The following is a 20,099-nucleotide window of genomic DNA, read 5'->3' as shown; positions in this document are numbered from 1 at the left end:
AAATATGACACTTGCCAGAGGTCCAAATGTTCCACCAGAGCAACGGCAGCCCTGCCGGCTAAGTCTCTATAAAGCCTCCAAAGCTGCTTACAATATACACTTGAGAAACAATAGATAAGGTCAGAGTACTAGCCTATATCTGACTGGGACCATGTATGAAAAATAAACACTTTCCCACTGCACGTGCTAACCAAAGACACGCTTACTGAATCCCAGGCAAATATCAGTTGCTGTAGTGAAACTATTTTTCGACTGATCTTTTAGATCTATTGTCAAGCAAATTTCCCACATATTCCCCAGTTCCAGTCTTTTTAAGGTTTTGCTGCTTTTCTATTTTTTATTTAATTGTAACCTGAATATCTTTGGATCGTTAGTCAGACAAAACAAGTATTTTGACATCACCTTAGGCTCTGGGAACTAGTGACTAGTATACAAAAAATAAATCAATAATAAAAATAACCATTAGTTCGAGCACTAGTTTGTTGATACATTATTCGCTGTCTTGCCGAGGGTTAAAGGAAAAGATCAGTATCACTCTCATGTAATTGTGTTACATAATGATGAAGTTATGATTGAATGTGGTTGTGTTATGCATGCATGCACTAGTTTTTGACTTCCACACCACGTCCAGTAAATGCAGGCATGCATTGTTTAAGATAAGATGTTCCTTTATTGATAACCCGTAGGGGAAATTCAAATTGGCACAGCAGCAAAGGGGAATGTAGTGCAAAGCTAGAAGAATTGGTTTATTGTGGGTACCTTGTGCATGTGTAGGCAATTTGAATCAATATACGACCAACTTGTTATAAAGTAACTTAAGTAAGTTCTACTATTAGGTCACATGACAGTAACGGAGCAAACTCCACCAGCAAAGGAAGAATGTAAGATGTGAAAGAAAGCTCTGGAAAAAGCTAGGAAGTAGACTAAGCCTGGGAAACTTCAGTAAACTTCAGGTTTACTTTTTGGAAAAATTTTTGTCAAATTTGCATCCCTGTGTGGATTTTCTCACAGTAACAATGGGAATTAAAAAAAATAAGGTACAGAATTAAAATATATTGAAGGGCTACTGCAGAAAAAAATGACAGCCATAAATAGTATCAAAACTGAGGTGTGATATAATGAAACTCTTGAGGATTGTAACTTAAATGAATGAATTATCAAATCCTTACAAAATATATTATCCTTAGAAGTCATTAGTCTCCTTTAAAAATAGAGAGAGAAAACTGGCACTTTACAATGGATCCAGGCCAAACTGGCAGAAGGAAGATATGCACAGGCTTATTACAGACCATAAACAAATTACAGCGACATAAAAGGGGAAAATGAAACCTTGCAGAAGGAAACAATTCTCAAAGAACAGTGTCCAGCATCTGCTGCACAGAGATGCACATCTGTGGTGAGTCTTTGTAGGCCGCTTTCAGGAACTGTCAAGCTGACCCGAGTGCTGCGTGGATGGTTTGTGGGAAGTAGAATATTCCAGCAATATTTGTTCAGTCGAGGCTTTATGCTCCAGCGTGATAATGTAACAGTGTCTGACACTTAACTCTACTCACTATCTTTGCCCAGGAGACACACTATCCTAAAGCGTCTGCGGTTTCATCATGTGAATCTTAATCAGATACTTAGCCAGTAGAGCAGGTTTTTACTCTCCCTGGTGAGTGTATCAACACATGGCCATCAGGCACAATTCACGGCCACAAAGTGGCTATTTATTTTCTGCTCAGCATTACTTGACAAATAATTACTCAGTCTATTCAATTAGGCTGTGGAACTTGCACAAATGGCCACAACATCCCAGTGTAGGACGGAAACATTATTCTACGTTTTACAACTTGGTCTCATGAATAAAAAGGCACAGACACGCCGGGTGCTTTGAAGCAGAGGGAGCGAAGGGACAAGGTGATGGAACGTAGAAATATCATTAAGTCTGAACTATTTCATCCCTTTTACAACGAGGCAGAGGCAAACAGACTTGTTGCCGGTGGAGCAGATGCACACAGTAATCCGGGGTGAAAGGACATGGTGTTTTCCCTGCTGAAGAAGAAAAACAGTTTTTACAAGGTAACGTGGGTGTACAAGGAGAAAGTCATTGCATGCTGGCAGAGTAATATGGACTACAGCCTGGATGCCTGCCAGAGTCCAAAAATTTGCCCCCCCCAGAGGCAATTACCCAAGATACAGTGGATTAAAGCATTTTTTGCCTGTTGTCGTTCAAATTAGGATGCTGGAAATAAAGACTCCCAAAATAAAACTAGCACAGCCCTGCCAACTTTTAAGTATTTCCACACACATTTCTAACAAAAAATAAATCATAAATAAATAAAAATAAATCACACAAATCTAAACCAAAATAGATGCCATTCAGTCGGATGAGAACTTCTCCTCCGCAATAACAAAATGAGATGAACCCTGACATCCTGTAAACTTTCTCCACAACAATTCCAAACATAGTTGCTTTTCCAAAGCTTATTGTGTTTATGTTAAAGTTAATCAAACAAATAAAAGAAACAATCCACAGAGGGGAAAAGTCGATTTACTAAGGTACTTTACAGTACAATTCTAAGGTACTTCTACTTTACTTGAGTATTTCAATTTTATGCTACTTTATACTTGTATTCACGGAATTTCAAAGGATTTTTTATTGTTACTAGTTACTTTGTGGATTAGGATTTTACATAAAGCATATATATCAGTGAAAATTATTTAATATATATATATTAAATTATATATATAATTTATTAAATAACAGAAAGGGACCAAACTGCACAATAAGTTTATTAAATTTTTTATTTATTTACATATGATGCTTTCAGTGCAATATTGCTACTTTTACTAAAGCAAAAAAATCTGAAATCTTCTCCCACCTCTGACACAAAGAAACGAAACCCAATCAGGGGTGAGGATAATTGTAAACAACCTAAATAAATCCCACAGACGAGTGAAAGCCACAGGATGTCTCCGCAGCCAGCGTCGTTTGGCCTCTCCACCCTAATTTACCACGCTCCGCCCACTCAAGCCTGCAGGGTTGGCTGATCCTCCAGCAGGGCCGGGCCAGCCCATACGTCCCACTGGCACGGGACACCCCGCCGAGAGCCAATCACCAAACCCGCACTCCTGACAGCTCATTACCACTCAATTAGGCAGGTGCACCTCCATGCACAGCCTTCTGACAAATACAGCCCTCCCAGATGCATGTTTAACATTCGAGAGAATTATATAGTGACAGCAAACACTAAACGACTCACCCTTATCACTTGATTGCCTCAAGATTTAAATCCTATAATTGGCCGAGGCCAGCAGGAGAAAAAAAAATAAGCCAATAAATATGATGCAGTCGACTTGTAATTGAACAATTATGAATTCATATTCATAAGATGCTTGCTGGCAATTACAAAATGCCATCTGATTAGGCACAATTTGAAATGACATTGTTCCATGCTAAAGACACTGTGGTGTCAGCCTAATACAGAGAGGACACATCATAGCAGTTGCTAGCCCACCGACATGACCTCCAGAGATAGGAGACATGCTGACACAGTGGCTTGGCCAGTGACGAACGGGACTTGGCACCCATCGCTCTTTGTCCCCTAAACCTACTGCTCACACTCACTCACACAGAAAAATAACACCACCAAGGGTTGACTTTCAAATTTTAACACCAATGGGCACAGATTGGGCACATAACAAAACACAAGCAAGGCGAAAAAATGTTGATCCCTTGAGAACAGATTCTAATCAAGATGAAATGATTTACAAATCTATTTAATAAGGCTTGCCAGAAGTCAAACTTGGCATGTAAATGTGGTGGGGATTAAATTTCATCGGCAACCAAGACTGTAACTGATCGCCTGCAGACAAAGGGGGAGCCTGCCAGTTTTTTTCTCCCCCATCCACTTCTCTTCCCTCCCCTCTTTCTCTCCACTGCCTGCATTTTGCCTCGTGATCCCTCCCTAGCTATGTGGAAGGACAGGGGCAGTGCAGAGTGCTGCAGTACAGAGTGGAGAGGAAAGAGAGAAAAGACAGAAGAGAAGAACAGAAATAGAAAAGGAGAGGGAGGAGTTGGGGACAGGGGAAGGGAGGAATATCGGGAGATAAAGAGCAGTGGTAAAGGGGGGAGAGTGTAAGGAGAGAGGAGGATAGAAAAGAAGGACAGAGGAAGAGAGAGAGAGGAAGCTCAAGGTCAGTGTGAGGACAGTGTAGTCCTCTGAGTTGGACAGAAACACAGCCGCAGTCACCTCTGTGCTAATCAGCCCTTCAGCTGGCTGATGAGATGTCAGTTAGTTGTGTGTGTGGAAAACACTCTCCCTTCGCTCTCCCTTCGCTTTTTTGGCTGCAAATTGCAGGGGCTGGTGGGGCGGAGTAACAATGTGTGTGTGTGTGTGTATATACTGTGTGTGTGCCACTCTGGAGTGTAAGCAGGCTGACGTGCTGCTTGTGGTGCCAGTATTGCGCTTTTTTTCTCATTCTGCTTTTGCCCTTCCAGCATATTATGCTATGGTGACTGAAGCTGAACTCAGCTTTCCCCTGCAGTGAGGGCAATAATATAACTGCCAATTAATGCTATATGCAGTATGCCAGTGTGAGGCAATCTACTTCAAGATGCTGCGTTGTTTAAAAAAATAAAAAAATAAATAAAAAGGTAGGCTAGCCGTTTTCCTCAGGCGTGGCTAACCTCTTGCAGGCTAACAGGGATTGCGCCATTAGCTTAGGGCGTAAACGAACAGCGTCCACAGCTGTGATCAGGTTTGTGACCTAACAGCACTGCAGCTTGTGTCTCATTGGGTGAGTTTTGTGTATCAAGCCAGTTGGCAGAGGCGAGTGTCTCCTCCGTCTATCCTTGGGTTATTTCTGACCATCTGTGTCCAGTCATTAACAGGCCTTTTCACAGTCAATTGTCTTGTTCATCTCCCCTCTTCTTCATTTCTGCAACTTGCTCTGTGCATAACCATGAGATTGACCAAGTGCTTCTTTTTTTCCTGAATGCAAATGGAAGTTAGAAGAGGCTATTTTATTAGCTAGGGCTGTAGAGCCATAGGTTAATTCAAAGTGGCATCATGGAGGATGCATCAAGCAGTGGAGATCAAATTACAGGGCAAAGCGCTCAGTGTTAAGAAAAACAAGCCAGTGGTATGCTGCAGAATGTGTGCGTGCATGCTGTGTGTGTTTAGCAGCAAGTGTATGTGTGCCTGATAGACTGGAGAAAGAGCGAGGGTGGGACGCAGAGGAGACAGCAAAAGGAGAGGAGGAGGAGGGAGGGTCCTGTCCATAGAGGGCCAAGGGGGGTGGGGATGGAAGGAAAGAGGGAGCGAAGGGGATAAGGAGGGGAGAAGAGGCTAACTGGGACAGCACACACACACACACATCACCCCCACCAATTAGAGTCACTCATCTCCCCTTCACACAATACATCACCCTCCATTTCTGATGTTTACAATTGTCGGGGAAAGATAACTGTAAACATCACTGCAGCAGCAATGGCATTCAACAAAAAAAAAATATCCTCTGCCTGAAATGCATTTAGCCATTCCTTCTTCCCCCTCACGCCTTTGTTATTGGTCTTTGTGCAATGATTTGCCTAAGGACCCAGATTTCCTAGCAACAGCCTGCCACCAAACATTTGGCAGGAGTTCAACATTCTCTCTCTTTGTGAGAAATGGCAGTACTGCCTCCCTGCTCTGCGTCTGCCACCAGCCCTGCTGCTGCTGCTGCTGCTGCTGCTGCCGCTGCTGCTGGATGAGCCAGACTGGCTGCAAGAGCCCTCTAATAATTCTGTTTTCATCCAATCACACCACATAGTAGCAGGCACCTTGAGAGCCTCTGCCAGGAATCATCAATCACCTCTTTAACACACATGCTCCAACAAACATAGACGCACGTGTGAGCAAATAGCATGCTAACATACTCACATGCACGCTTTTTGGTAATTACATTTGCAGATTAGAGTGTACAAGACTGTGCATACCGCCCAGCAGTCGTTTCATGAAAATAAACAAAGCACATTAATACACAGCAGAGGTTCGTACAGTGTGAGAGAGGGAGAAAATGTACAATTTGGCTGTAAATTGGGTAAATACATCTGAGTGCTCTCGACAAGGTTAATGGAGAGAGGAGGCCTTAGTGAACACCGGTCTAGACACGCCACACAGTATTAAGTGGGAATAGCTGTGGCAGTGTATCTGGCTAAGTACTTTAGAAGTGCGAATGGGACTCTAATAAAGCGAATGATCCCCCTGTTTTGACAAAGAGGCCCAGGAGGGACGGTGGAAACAACGTTTGAGATTCCAAGCACTGACAAACACCCATTTGTGGCCCCCCTCAAATCCCACGGAAGCTTTTCCCTGCGCGCAAGACTGTCGGATGTGGGCAAAACCCAACTGCCAATTTGCAGAGGATGTGCCGTGTTTGCTAATGCGAAGCAGAGGCTAAAAATGAGACCACACAAACTGGAGGATGGACTGACTGATCTGCTTTCTGGCACAAGCACTGATGGCTTCTCTTTCTTTTTTTTTTCTTTCGTGTGGTGTTTGTTTCTGCAACTGGGCGGCTAATTATGAAACCTCTGTCATTATTGGAGAACAGTACACTCATGTTTAGTGGGCTTGAGGGCAACAGGGAGAGCATTGTGAATTTCACTTGGGACAATATGCCAAGGAGAATGTTGATGGCTCGGCAGTAATGCTGATTTATGCCGATAATGAACTGCTTAAAGACATGGAATGCAGTGCAATTTCAGGGATATCATCTTGACTTGAGATCAGAGAAAATGCTGATCTGCCAGAATTAAATGTAATCCTAAACAATGAAACATGAGCATGGCAGGTCATCCTACTCCAGAAGCTGTAAGTGAAGACATTACCTCAGTGGTGCAGCTTGAGTGTGTGTGAATGTCTAAGCGCACATCTGTCCTCCTCAATCTGTGTGTGTGTGTGTGTGTGTGTGTGTGTGTGTGTGTTTTGTCTGTAAGGGGAAGACTGTGTAGGAGGGGGTAAGGCAGAATGAACTTGAATAATCAATTTTTACACTTTCACAGCACCTGTTGGCTTGTCTTGACGTTAAAAGAAATAAATGAATGCATTACATGTAGAACAATTTCACACTGTGCTGCAGCTTTGTGCAGAAAGACGAGGAGAAAAGAGAGAATGGAGTTGTATTGTCTCAATAGGTAACATAGCTCATTTCACTTGACAAAGGATGAATGGATATATTGACAATGCAGAAGGCGTGCTGAGGCATTTCCTGAATAAAGCCTCTTAACATTTTGTCCTCTTCTGGCAATAGAGTTGGGGAACAGTCATTTTGAATGTAGAGGGTCTCACTTACCGCAATATAATAGACCTTGGCTTTCTTCACCAGCTCCCAGTTGCTGTCCAAGTCCAGGTGTTTTTCCTTTTTGTAGCAGTTTGCCGCTGCCAGGTTAGCAACAAGGGACCTGCCGAGACAGACCCCATAAATCTTCCGCCTTGCTTATCATCCATCTTAATTTTGTTTCAAAAACATCCCTAAAAACACTCGGGCCCCAGACTTTCCTTTGTTCCTTCAAGATATAAAAAGGAAGATAATGGATTCTTAGAATGTCTGAACCAAGGTGAAATCTTTATTTCTTTTCTTTAAAAAAAAGGGGGGTTATCTCGAACACCAAAAAAGAGCAATTGAAATAAGCACAGGGATTTTCAAGGCTAATGATGAACCACCTCCAAACTATTCCTATTTTAATATCACCTGGTAAAGTGGTCCATTGTTAACGAAAGGTGGAAAAACAACAGAAATTACTAAATGAACACTTGAGTTGAGTAGAGAGTGGTGGGAGCTGGAAAGTGAGGCAGGTGGCATTATCTTACATAACTCATTAGCCAGTGTTCGTACGTTGTCCTTTTATGAGCGGCCATCAAAATGAGTAGCAACCGTCATCGCTACTTAGGGGAAACTCTTAGGCAGCCATATGACAGGAGGGTGATGCTATAGAAAGAGGTCAGAGAAAAATGCTACCCATGGTTAGCATAGTGAGCATCAAGCATCAATATCCATAATGAAGCATGCTTGTAAATATGGTGAAAAAGGACTTCCCTACAACTTGTCTTCTCAGGGTGTGTATCCTACAACCAAGATTTGCCAGGTGACAATCTAATTAAATTTACCAAAAGTCAACTATTTCTAATCTTACACATTGCAGTGATAAATGGTATGGAAAACAAGTGACAGAAAACCATTCAACATCTTACTGCCAACTGCGCAGGCTAGCAGCTCGTTTTACTCCAACTGAAAGTTATCATGCAGAGGGATTATCAGTAAGCAATCTAAATTGTTTAAATATTTAACTATTTAATATTAACTTAATTTATCACTAAATAACATAAAATTGGTAGCATTTATTTTTTGAAAAGCTGATGCACAATAAGTCATATTGGACTGCAATTATCACGCAGAAACTCTGAGATCCTGAAGGGACTGACTGATTGAAGCTTTGATTACACATGTAAAAACTGAATGAACCCAAACTTCCCAATACCTCAAATGTGATTACACAACATACAGTATCTCCACAGACTGGAATTCAAATTGTCAGATTGGGGAAGTAGATTTTTTTTTCTTTGAAGACTTTCACTAATCAAAGCCTGGGGGCTGTGACATACTGGCTCCCAATCCTTCAAAGCCATCACCCTTCCAATCTAGCCCTGCCGGCGACCTTTCCTCTGGCCTCCTGAGCTGTCTGTTAAACACCTGTAAGAAATATTACAGAGCTCGTCTCCCTGAGCACGGCACCTGACCTTTTCAGGTGTCAGAGCCCACATCAAACAAGCCCACTAAGACCATTCAGCAGGGCTGGCTCCCGGGGCAGTGGAGGTCCAAGCCGTTGACTGACTGACAACTCCTGTAGCAGAGGATGAAGGGCTGCAAAGGAGTGGAGTGTTTAGAGAAGGAAGTTATTGATCTACACCTGGTGTATCATGAACTGCAGCCCTCACTGTTAGTGATATGTGTGTGTGTGTATGTGTGTAGGCTTTGACCTCTGCTGTCTCAGACGTGCTGATGATGATGCTAGCGTGTGAGTCGCCAGAGATGCTAAAGCCCCTGTTACAGCCGAGCAGGCTGACAGGTGAGAGCTGGGATAGCCCAGCCATCTCTAACACATTGCTACTGTCAGCCTATAGATGGATGACAACCCACTGGGGCGGCACAGACTGAGTGGGGGCCTGGAAAAAACACACTCAAGCTGTTCTTTTTCCTTTTGATGTGTGAGCCGAGCTGTGATTCCCTGTTATGACTTCCAGCCCTGAGGAGTCAACTGCCTGCCTGAGGATGTAAAAATGAACCAAAAGGACTATTTCAAATCCGAGATAGCGGGTCAGCCCTTGGTCAAGCGTGACTTAGAGGTGGCTAACCTATTGTCCCCGGTGATACAGGCTGCACAGGTACCAGTCGGTTCCTCGTTTTGTTCATAGTAATGTGCGTCAACATGAGCTTCTTCAGCCTTCTTCTTCAGGATCTCCCCAAAGTGGTCGGTGCCGATGCACCCAAAGAAGGTAGCCACCTTGTGGGGTTTCTGGATCATCCACTAAGAAAGAAAGAGAGAAATAAGAGAAATAAAAACAGCAGTTACAGTGTGCTCAGTTTACAAAATATAAGTCTGTTTGAAGGGTCAAGTTCAGCTAAGGCAGATGGCATACAAACTGTAGCTTCACAGCAAACATACTGCTGCTGTGATATATGAGGGCTGTGAGCTGTCGTAAACAACCCAAGACCAATTCCACTACACATAGAGGCACTATTCTCATCTAAGCACTCCTTCTTCCCTGTGTGCTAAAAACAGTCTCATCTCCTTATTTACACAAACCCCATAATTCAAGGCTCCATCCTACTTATGCAAACACAGAGTCTGTGCGTGTGAGAGAGTGTGTACCTGCTACCACAGGACACTCCCCGAACTGCTCGTCGGCCATTTTTTATTTATTTTTTTGGTCTCAACAGTCCTGATGTACTCAGTGACTTTTGCATGACGAGAGAGGGGGCCTGCTCAAATTCTACAGCGTTCAGGTTTAACCTCCAAAGATTTATTGACGTACAGTACGTGCTGCTGTTTGCTCATTTTATTGCAGCCTCCAGTTTTGTTGCTGACGGGGGCCCCTTGTGAATGAGATGTTGCTGCTTTTGGGGATGACCTGTATATGTGTGAAATTAATCATTTCACATGACCAAATAGCAACTCGGTGGGGGAAGAAAAATGCATTTTCATCACCCGTCCAGAGATGCTCTTTCCTGTTATCTCCAGGTAACTAGTTCAGATGGAAAAAAATAAACAAACAATCAAATAGAAGAAGAAAAAAACAACTTTACCCAGGAAAAAAATCATTACTTTCACAAAGGATCAGATGTGTTGTCAGACCAAGGCTGCCAATTTACAAAACACAGCTGATCTGGAAAAAGGTTTTTATGGCTTTTACCTGGTAAAAAAAAAAAAAAAAAAAAAAAAATCAGGCTGCAAATAATTATTTTCATCATCCATTAATGTGTTTTGATGAAAAATTCCCTATCGTTACTTCCAATAGCTCAAGGTGATATCTTCAAAGTGTATATTTTGTATGACCCAAAAGTATTCAATTTAGAGTGATATTAAACAGAGAAGAGTACCACATCCTTGTGTTTAGTAGCAGCAGAAAATATGTTTCGTATTTATGCTTAATAAACCACAAACTATTAACCGATTATCAAAATAACTGTCAAATGATTTTCTGTTGAACATACTAATCAATTACTATAATATTTTAAGCACTAGTGCAAGCATAATTAATTATAATAATGCCACATATGCTGTATCTTGGTTCATGAGCGGGCCAACCACGTGTTATCTTGAGTCATGGTTTAGTCTTTCAGCCGCCGCCCCACACCGGCTGAAATACACACATATAAACATGTACACGCACGCACCCACCCACGCGCAAATCCACACCGAAAGCCGACAGAAGTGGGCTCTTCTTCCCTAACCTCTTGCTGCAGGCACCTCACACTTATCAAGGTCACTGGCTCGGGTACACGTCAAGTCCTATCTGATTTTCCCTTTGCCATGATGAGCTCCGAATCCAAGGTTAGAAGCTGCGGGCTGTAAATAATGACAGCGCGGCCCCTCCATTTGCAGGCCTCTCAGGTGGGAATAGAGAGGGCCACTCGGGGGCCCCCGTCTCTCTGATGACAACGTGGTGAATCACAGTGGAACCGTCAACCTCGCAACCATCCCCGCCCCCCACCTCCATCTGAACTTTCCTACCTCCTCCACGTCCTCTCCCTCTCTCTGACCGTCGGCTGTACTCTCACTGCCAGCTCAGCTTGTCATTTTACAGGGTCATTAACAGACACACGTACACACTAACATGTGCATGAGTACACAAGTGCACCCACGCAGGGAAAACACACACACACACACACACACACATCCTCTAATGCCACAGCATCAAAATTCCCTCCCTTTCGGAAAAAAAAACCCCACCCGTGCGTTTGCCAGAAGCTACTCTACTACTCCAATAAACACAAAGCAGCAATAGATAAGAAGAAAATGTCTTCATTATGAGCATGTAAAAAATGTATTTTGCATTTTTTTGTCCTCTGTGGTGCACAGGAGAGGGGAGTTATATCAATTCATTTCCATCCCTGGCACCCTGCAGACAATCCCTCTCCATTCCCAGATTATGTGAGATAATACCTCCATTATGACAAAAGCACTATTCGTGGGGTCGCCAAGAGGTCAACCAACCCTGTGCTGGGTATTCATGCTTAGTCACATCCCAATTATACCGCAGTGGCAGAGGCAGAAATTGGCAAATGTACATCAAGGCGCTTCATTACTGAGGGCCGCTCCAGTGAAATTAAGCAGCAGATGAGACAGAGTGAGATTTGCCCTCCGGCGAGAGAGAGAGATACAGAGAGAGAGAGAAAGAGAGAGAGAGAGAGAGAGATACAGAGAAGAGAACAGAGAGAAGAGAGAAGAGAGAAGAGAGAGAGAGATTTTTCTGAAGGTGCTGGGAGCTTGTATCTTGCACAGCAGCTCATGTATATTTACTTAACTAGGGAGAACGCCGGTCCCCAAAGATTATTAAGTTCCCATGATACACCACACTAGGTAAGTTTAGATACAGAAGGGAAACCTAATACAAACAAGAGAGAAAAAAATATCCCTGAAAAGCAGGGGGTAAGATGCTGCACAGGCGTACTCGCTAAAGGCAAAGTGACGATAAGTATACAATATGTTAACTGGAGAATAAGTCTGGCGCCTCTTTCTATTTGGCATCTATTTCCCCAAAAGATCTCAGCATCTCGACCCACCCAACGCTGCCCCCAGGGGCCCCAGATAGCTATTAATTATGACATCTCATGGTTGCAATGAGCCCCCACTTGGGGAGCTGACCTAGGCCTGCTCCTGAACATCCAGCAGCTGCCACTCTTCACTATGGAGGCAGCCGCTTCACATGGCAGCTTCCAGGAGGGCAATTACACAGCCCAGATGAGATGAGGCGGCTGAATGTTTGGGACTTGAGTCCTCAGACTGCCATTAGCACTATAAGCTATTACATTCCTTTTCCTTTCTTTTTTTTCCCTTTTTTTTAACTCGTCTCCTTCTCCTCACTCACTTGCTGCTGTATATTGATGAAGTGGTAATGGGACCTCTAGTTAGATATTCCCCCTGTAAAAACATTGTCTTATTTCTAGTCTCCCTCAGGGGTCAATATATTCTCCGGGAGTTGCTGGGAATCATTTCTGCTCTATTAATGATGCAATTCCGATGCAATTCAGATGTACTGAAGACGCTGCACAGTGGGCTTTTGTGGGGAGTTGATAGATGACACTGTGTGTTATCCTGCAGCTCAACAACAAAGTGGTGCCTCCTGCACATCACCAGGAAGCTGGTTGGCCATCACTCTAGTTTCCACCCTCTCACACTGCTCAATTCGTTCTCAAAACAAGGAGAGGGGAGCAGTCTCCATTCTCCTCACTTCACCTCACCAGCAGGGTCCTCGAGAAGAACATGTTCGTGCCTAATGATGGTCACATTAATTATAGGCTTATCAACCCTGGCAAAAATTCAATAGGGCTATTTATAGAGGCCTAAAAGAGAGAGGGCCAGGGTGCCGCACGCCAGGGTGGCCTGTAACAGCCCCCTCTCGCTCCACAGCCTGTCTTTTAGAGCCAGAGGTGGAGGCTGATCTCCATTTCTTTTTACTGTGCAGTTAAAAACAACTAGCAAACATCTGTCCATCAGGACCTGTCACGGCGAGCGCTTTTATATAAAGCACGGCAGAGCGGTGGGCCCTCACCGCAAGCTCTGACATTGATGAGGTCTGGCAGCTTCCATTAAATCACTCTTTCCTGTAAAGTGCCGGGCTTCAAAGCAACCGGCTGAGGATTTTTCACTCAATCAGGTAACGGACAAGCCCCCCCCCTTCTCCACCACCACCACCCTCCTCTCTGTCCTCTCGGGGGCTGGAGCCTTCTGGTCAATAACTCCAATCAGTTCAATTTCATGCACAGTTAGCCATGTTGGGGTGCTAGGGCATTGCTCGCGTCAGGGTTGCATATGTTGTCGCTGTTGTTTTTCTTTAATTTTTTTCTCTTCCCTGGGAGGGTTGATAAGTGGGGTGGGAGACCTGTACTGTTTAAAAGTGGAGACTAGCCAGGGCTAGCATGGTTGTTTTAACTCTGCCTCACCAAAGTGGGCTCCCTGCCAAGCCATTAAAAGTCTCTGTGCTCTGCTTCAGTGACACAGCTAAAAGAATAGAGAGCAGGCGAGAGGGAGAGCTGTAAATGATCAACACGATAATGAGCTGATTATCAGTCAAAGGCATGGATAAGCTCTCTCTCCAGTAATTTCCTTTCAGATCAGTCAACCACTTTCTCCTCTCTGCAATCAACACTCAAAAGGGGAGGCATAGCATGTAGCCCGATGGGAATCCGGCCCAATATCAGCCTCCAGATCCTAGATTGTCTTCTGATCAGAGTGTGGCTCGTCCCTTGCCGACACACCAGCATGGTAGGGAGGCTTGTGTATCACTACTCAAGTCTGCTTTTGTACTGGATGTTTCACACTTGTCATGCAGCTTTAGGCTCTGGCTGCAGGACAATATAAAGCTGACTAATACACCAATGATGTTCAAATGCACTGTGCAGTCTGCAAGTATTTGGACAGTGACTCATTTCGTTTTGTTTTGGCTCTACGTCAGCATTACATTTGAAACTTTAACTGAAGTTAAGGTACTAAGTCACCGCTTTAAAGATCCCATTAAACGGGGACTTTAAAACAGTGTCTTCCTAGAAAGCAGTTAAACTTCAATGATGACCTTGTGTTGCACTAGTGGGCATGACCAAAAAGTCCAGCCAATAAAACCATCACAAATTCCAGCTCTTCCTATCGAATCAAACTGATCCTGATATCCCATTGGTTTACACTTTTATCCTTCACTGTGCAATCACAACAACCTGTTCTTATGGGAATTGCACTGCATTAAGGAAGTTAATACAATTTTAATGGGATCTTTCAGTGTATTTTTAGGTGTTTACATCCATACAGAGTGAAAAATGTAGGGATTTGTGCCAGTGCAAACAGATGAAGATGGAGATACATTTCCCCATTAGTTAAGTTATTTTGCACTAAAATATTGTGCAAATGAAAATCAATTTGCTTTTCTCTCAACTACTGTTATGCAAATAGACTTGAAACCACAACAAGATTACATAATTAAAATCGAGCACAGTATCTTTGATGGCTTTTCATTGCTGATTCCCACTTAAGATGGCATTTGTATTATGCATGTGATCCATGCATACTATGTCAGTTTTAATCAGCCACTGGGGATAGAGAGGGATAACTTGATGTGTTACGTTATATTATTTTAAATGTTATTTGTTCATACTGCACATATGTTTTATAGCATATAACATATTAGCATAAAATATTTGCGCATTTCTTTGGTAAATATTTTGCGCATTTCATCCTCCTTTAAACACTACACACCTCTTTTCATTTTAAAACATATGTTTTATAAATTTCTTATTGTAATTATCTATTCTGTATTTAAGATTTTTAACATTTATTTTCTCTTGCTATGTTTCTTGTGAGAGTTATGCACCAAAATACCAAAGCAAATTTCCTGTATGTGAAAACCTATTTGACAATAAAACTTGTTTATGAATCCAATTCTGATTTCTGTGGGCATATGGACTGCACTGTGCCCACAGTAAAAACTGAACAACAAAAACCTAGCAAACAAAAAAACGCAGAAGAGAGGACACTACAAGTGAGAAGGAAATAAAGAGTCTGTCTCTAGTAGACACTGGTACACTTCCCCAGGGGAGTGATGTTAGACAACACAAAACACCAAAACAAACAAAGTCAGCTTCTGTGTCCGTATACATGTGTGTCACAGATGCGGCGGCAGGCTGGGAGGTGACAGTTCCTAGGAATAGCCCCCGATGATAAGTATCAAACGCTATGACATGCTGACACACTCCATAGGTTCTGATGTTAAACATGACACGAATGCCCCCGACAGTATCTCTGCACCCTCTTCAGAGAGCTATCAAAGGGCAAGTTCAGTGAGCACACAAAATAAACCCCCTCCACACACACACACACACACACACACACACACACACACACACCTTCTAATACATCTCACTGCAGCATCTTCGCACTGCATAGGAATCAGGAATGTGTCGCTGTCCCCAGGCGGCAAGTTTATCTAAAAAGGAAACACCTGATCTTTTTTTTTTCCTTTTTGGCTCCTCTTCATTCCTCGCCTCCCTTGTTAAACACACAACCTTGATTTTGTTTCTGTTGCCCGGGAGGGGTGAATTATTTACAGGATAAACAAGGTGATGTTGTTTCAGTCAGTCAGAGCCAAACTCCCCTATCGCAGCAGCAAAGAGGCAGCCGGGTTTACCTGGCAGACATGAGGGGCTGAGCTAGGATGCAGAAGCTAGGGAGCAGCTTCACAATGGCGGGCCGTACAGTGATACCTTTCGGGGGATGGTGTGGGGGGGCCTCCACACCAGATTCATGGCTGGGAGTCCCAGACTGCTGGGTTGTCCTATTTACCAGCAGAGACAATGGTGGCTATAAAAGCACATGAGCTGATTTACTGATTTTAGAGTGTGTGTGTGTGTGTGTGTGTGTGTGTGTGTGTGTGTGTGTGTGTGTGTGTGTGTGTGTGTGTGTGTGTGTGTGTGTGTGTGTGTGTGTGTAGTGGAGATGGAGTGTTATTAAGTGATCATAAATGGCTATTTGTTTGCGGGGGTTGTTGCCATACATGGTTCAGACGGAGAGATGATGAGGGACCTTTGCAGCTAAAGCCTCTAATCCTAATCTGTGGTCCATGGGCTCCAGCTGGTGGGAGTGCAGCTGTGCTCGGCCCCTGCACAGGTAAATCAGTTCTGCCCAAACTCCAATGTATGCAGTATGGCGGATTTGCACGGTGCTTTGATCTCGCAGAGGTGGCAGCGCTCACCCTCCAGAAATGTGACAGTGCAGGTGATCCCTGTTACAGAGGAGATAGTTGTTGCATTTTTTTGTTTTTCCTTCACATACGCCAAATGACAGCTCCGGTTGAGGGCTTAGCACAGGTCAGGCACGGCTAAATTTAATGTGGCAGTGCGGAAAATTCCCTTCAAAACATTAGCTGCTGGAAGGGAAGTGGACTCTAATGAGTGCTATGACTGCATTTTGTGACATAATTTACCACTAGCAAAATCAAGATAATTCATATAACAAAAACTTTCCATCCCAGACATTATTAACCCTAATCTCCCAGTATATCCATTGTTGGATCAGTGCCACACTTCTATATTGTCATTTAGACATACATAAAGTAGGTCTCTGAACATAAACAGCTTTAAAGATGACTGCCGCAAATTCTGGTGGTGATCACGCTGCATTATTTCAGCTAGATGCTTGTGTTTTCAAGGAAACCAGGCTAGCATCAGCCTACACTTTACATGCAGACGAAACAGCTGTGCTCACAGTTTGACCTCTGACACTGTCTGCACATTCACTGCAAACTGACTCACATTTAACACACTGGTTTACTTTGACAGGGACACAATGGGAGGATATGATTCGGCCCTCGGCGCAGATCAAAAAACAACATTCCTAATGTCTTTACAGTTTGTAGCAAGATCCCACTTATCATATTACTCATGCCTTTGTGTCCTTTTCTGCAAGCAAAGGTTTCTCTTCATGTTACCAGCTGGAAATATCAGTGATGAGCTTCTCCGCTTACTAAGCTCGCTGGTGTAAAGGCAGTTTGTGTGCAGATTCTGTGGCCGACTGGCTGCACAGGTAAGCAGAAAATAGCTCTTAGCTCCCTCCTGACCTTGAGAAGGATGCCATTCAATCAGTGAGCTCGCCGCAGTAAAGGCCTTATCATTGCACTAATAGACTGAATCTTCCTCTCTGCCCGGATCATGGACAATGCATGGATGGCTTCCTCCTGCTTGGCAAGTTAAAGGGGCAATTGATTTAATAAATTAAACAGACAAAATAAGTCATGATGAAAGAAATACTGCCGTTGGGCAGGCATAGATTGAACTTGTGCAACAGTCTGCACATCTAATTTAATTTTCACTTTATGGACATAACAGAATTGGATGATGGCAATTGACAAAACAGTTAAAATGCAAGACTGAACAGACTGTGCTCGTGCTCATTGCCAAGAATGAACATCAGAGGTGGAGAGAGTCTGCAATGCGCTCCTTATCTACTCCCCATCATCCAGCTGGAAGCAGACAGAGTCAACGTAATAAGGAGAAGATTTTAGAACAGTTACCCGCTTTGAACCTTGAGGTTGTGCGATCAAATTCCACCTTATCAACTGGCAGCTTAAACAAGTTGTATTATTTTTCTGACAGCTTACAGAGAGAGGGAGGGGGACAAGCTGGGACCGTCATAACTACCGGCTGCTGCAGTGCATTGTGACAAACAACAGCGGAAAAACTTGGGATTTATTACTCAGATAACCTTCCAGATTCCTTTGGCTGATGCTGTATGCCAGACAACTCCGACAGAGTTATGCATCATTAATCCCCATGAACGCTGCCAGTGATAAATAATGCTGTGCGTCCCTATGAAAAATAAGGCAGTTATTACCAAACCATAAAGAATGGTATTCGTATCATTGCTTCAACCAGATAATAATGTGAAGATACAATGTTTAAAGGATTCAAAGGCACACTCAGTGACATTTAGCTGTATATTTCTGCTCTCATCTATGTGCTGTTGGAAAAGGAAACTCCAATAAATAACAGAACTTGAGCTGAGTAAATTAAAGATCTTTATATCAATGTCATAATGCTTGCAATACTGAGCAGACACTCAAGCTATCAAATACCATTTAGTACATAATAAACCAAGGTAAATAATGACATAACTTCATCTTTGCAGTAGCATAGTAGCAAATAGCAGGCAATCAGTTAGAACTCAACAAAAATAAAGTCTGTTCAGTAACCTGTTGCTCGACATTTCCCACAAAGAGCAGCTTATTTCACTCATCTGATAATTTCTCAAGGCTCAGACTTGAAACCAGTCCAATAAACATAGTAATACTATATCCCCTACAGGTGTAAATTCTTGGTGGTTAAGCAGTGCAAAGAGAAACTAGAAGGAACTCAGTTTGATACAGAGATGTTTCTAGCACCAGATGCTGTGGGGCCCTCTCTTGTGAGAAGCCGGGCGAAGATCACTTACTTTCCTATTGAGAGTTGGAACATAAATTCAAACCCTGCAATAAATCAAATAGAAATTTTCAGCTCCCCTAACTTTCCCGGGAACGGCTGCAATAACAATGTCATTCGACTCTGCCTGGTTACCATTAATGCTCTGGATTCTGTCCATGCTAATGATCTGGTCCTGTATCCTGTGCGTTTTACAACAAAAAGAAGGGAAATATTACTGACCTATTTAACGCTTTGCAGGTTAAGAGAAGAAACTAAGGTCTGTGGTAGATGATCTTTACATATACAGTATTTCCAAACTCTCTCAAAATGGATCCTCCTTGCCAGACATAACACCCTGCATGCCAATAATGTTAATATACTGAAACACTGCGGCTGAAACTTTAACATTTCTAGACAGCAAAGTTTCTGAGCCAGAAAGGAGGACAATGCACTCCAGTTAAATCCAACTTGAGTAAAAAATGTGATTTCTATTTAGATATTGTTCGGCGTGCCAACAAGCCTTTCCTTCTGCCAAAAAAATGAATTTGATCTCATTCAGTCCAGTTTCTCCTTGAAATGAGTCTCATAATAATCTTTAAAAACCGAAAGTGGGCCAAGAATGATTCATCCAACTCCTATCCCACACTGAATATTTACTGGAATGGTCACATATCACCGATTGAGCAGTCTTCAGAACCCAAATATATACATTAGAACATCAGAATCCAATTCATACTGTGTATTTATTTCGCACAGTGTAAACAGCCTTTTTAATTCCAGTGAAACCAAAACTTTATAAGCAAAAAACAAACCACTTTCAGTGCAGCACCTGCACCCTTCTGCCCTGTTGGCTTTGGCGAAGCAGAGTCATTGTGTTTTGAGCCACACACACACACACACACACACACACACACACACACACACCCTACACGGCTATGTGCCTGTAAGAATCTGCACTGACAGAAGGCTTTTAGAGAAGAACCAAGGTCACCACTACAATAACATAGCATAGAGGATCTGCTCAGAGCCAGGGGGAAGTGCCATGTGTCTCTCTCACACCCAAATAAAAACCAGTGAGTGGAGAAGGATACAAAGTTCAATAAACTTAACTTCATGTTGTAACCTCCGCAGAAACACTACACAAGCTGTGCTTGTTTTTAAAAAAGGTATTATATGCTTAAGTATAAACCAACTGTGTGTGAAAATAAAAAAAACAAACAAATAAAACTCTATCATTGCTAATTATATTTTAAAACAAATGGTTGTGGCTTCAAATCCACACAGCATAAGTATAGTGTTAGTGTAATAATTTCACAAGCTAATGCTAGACATGCTAGCATCTTTCAGGAGGAAATGTCTCACAGCTGCCTTCAGAGAGCAAGAATACATATTTGAAGGACAGTTGAGCT

At 42.9% G+C, this 20,099-nt stretch overlaps 1 protein-coding gene across 7 annotated transcripts in view; it reads right to left on the bottom strand.

The window, feature by feature from the left end:
- Nucleotides 1-20,099, bottom strand: part of adkb (adenosine kinase b) — a 102,975-nt gene that overhangs the window by 51,006 nt on the left and 31,870 nt on the right. For all 7 annotated transcript variants that reach the window (XR_006827987.1, XM_046068043.1, XM_046068044.1 and 4 more), the window contains 2 exons: nt 9,381-9,553; nt 7,321-7,429 (listed from right to left, as the gene is read on the bottom strand). Coding sequence is in view for 6 of the 7 variants with exons in the window: in XM_046068043.1 (XP_045923999.1) it covers nt 7,321-7,429; nt 9,381-9,553 (282 nt within the window). In the remaining variant the exon portion in view is untranslated. The remainder of the gene's footprint in view (nt 1-7,320; nt 7,430-9,380; nt 9,554-20,099) is intronic.

Source organism: Micropterus dolomieu, linkage group LG14 (assembly GCF_021292245.1).
Source record: "Micropterus dolomieu isolate WLL.071019.BEF.003 ecotype Adirondacks linkage group LG14, ASM2129224v1, whole genome shotgun sequence".
Taxonomy (NCBI): Eukaryota; Metazoa; Chordata; class Actinopteri; order Centrarchiformes; family Centrarchidae; genus Micropterus; species Micropterus dolomieu.
The sequence above is the reverse complement of the archived record's forward strand: the minus strand, read 5'-3'. Positions and strand labels throughout refer to the sequence as shown.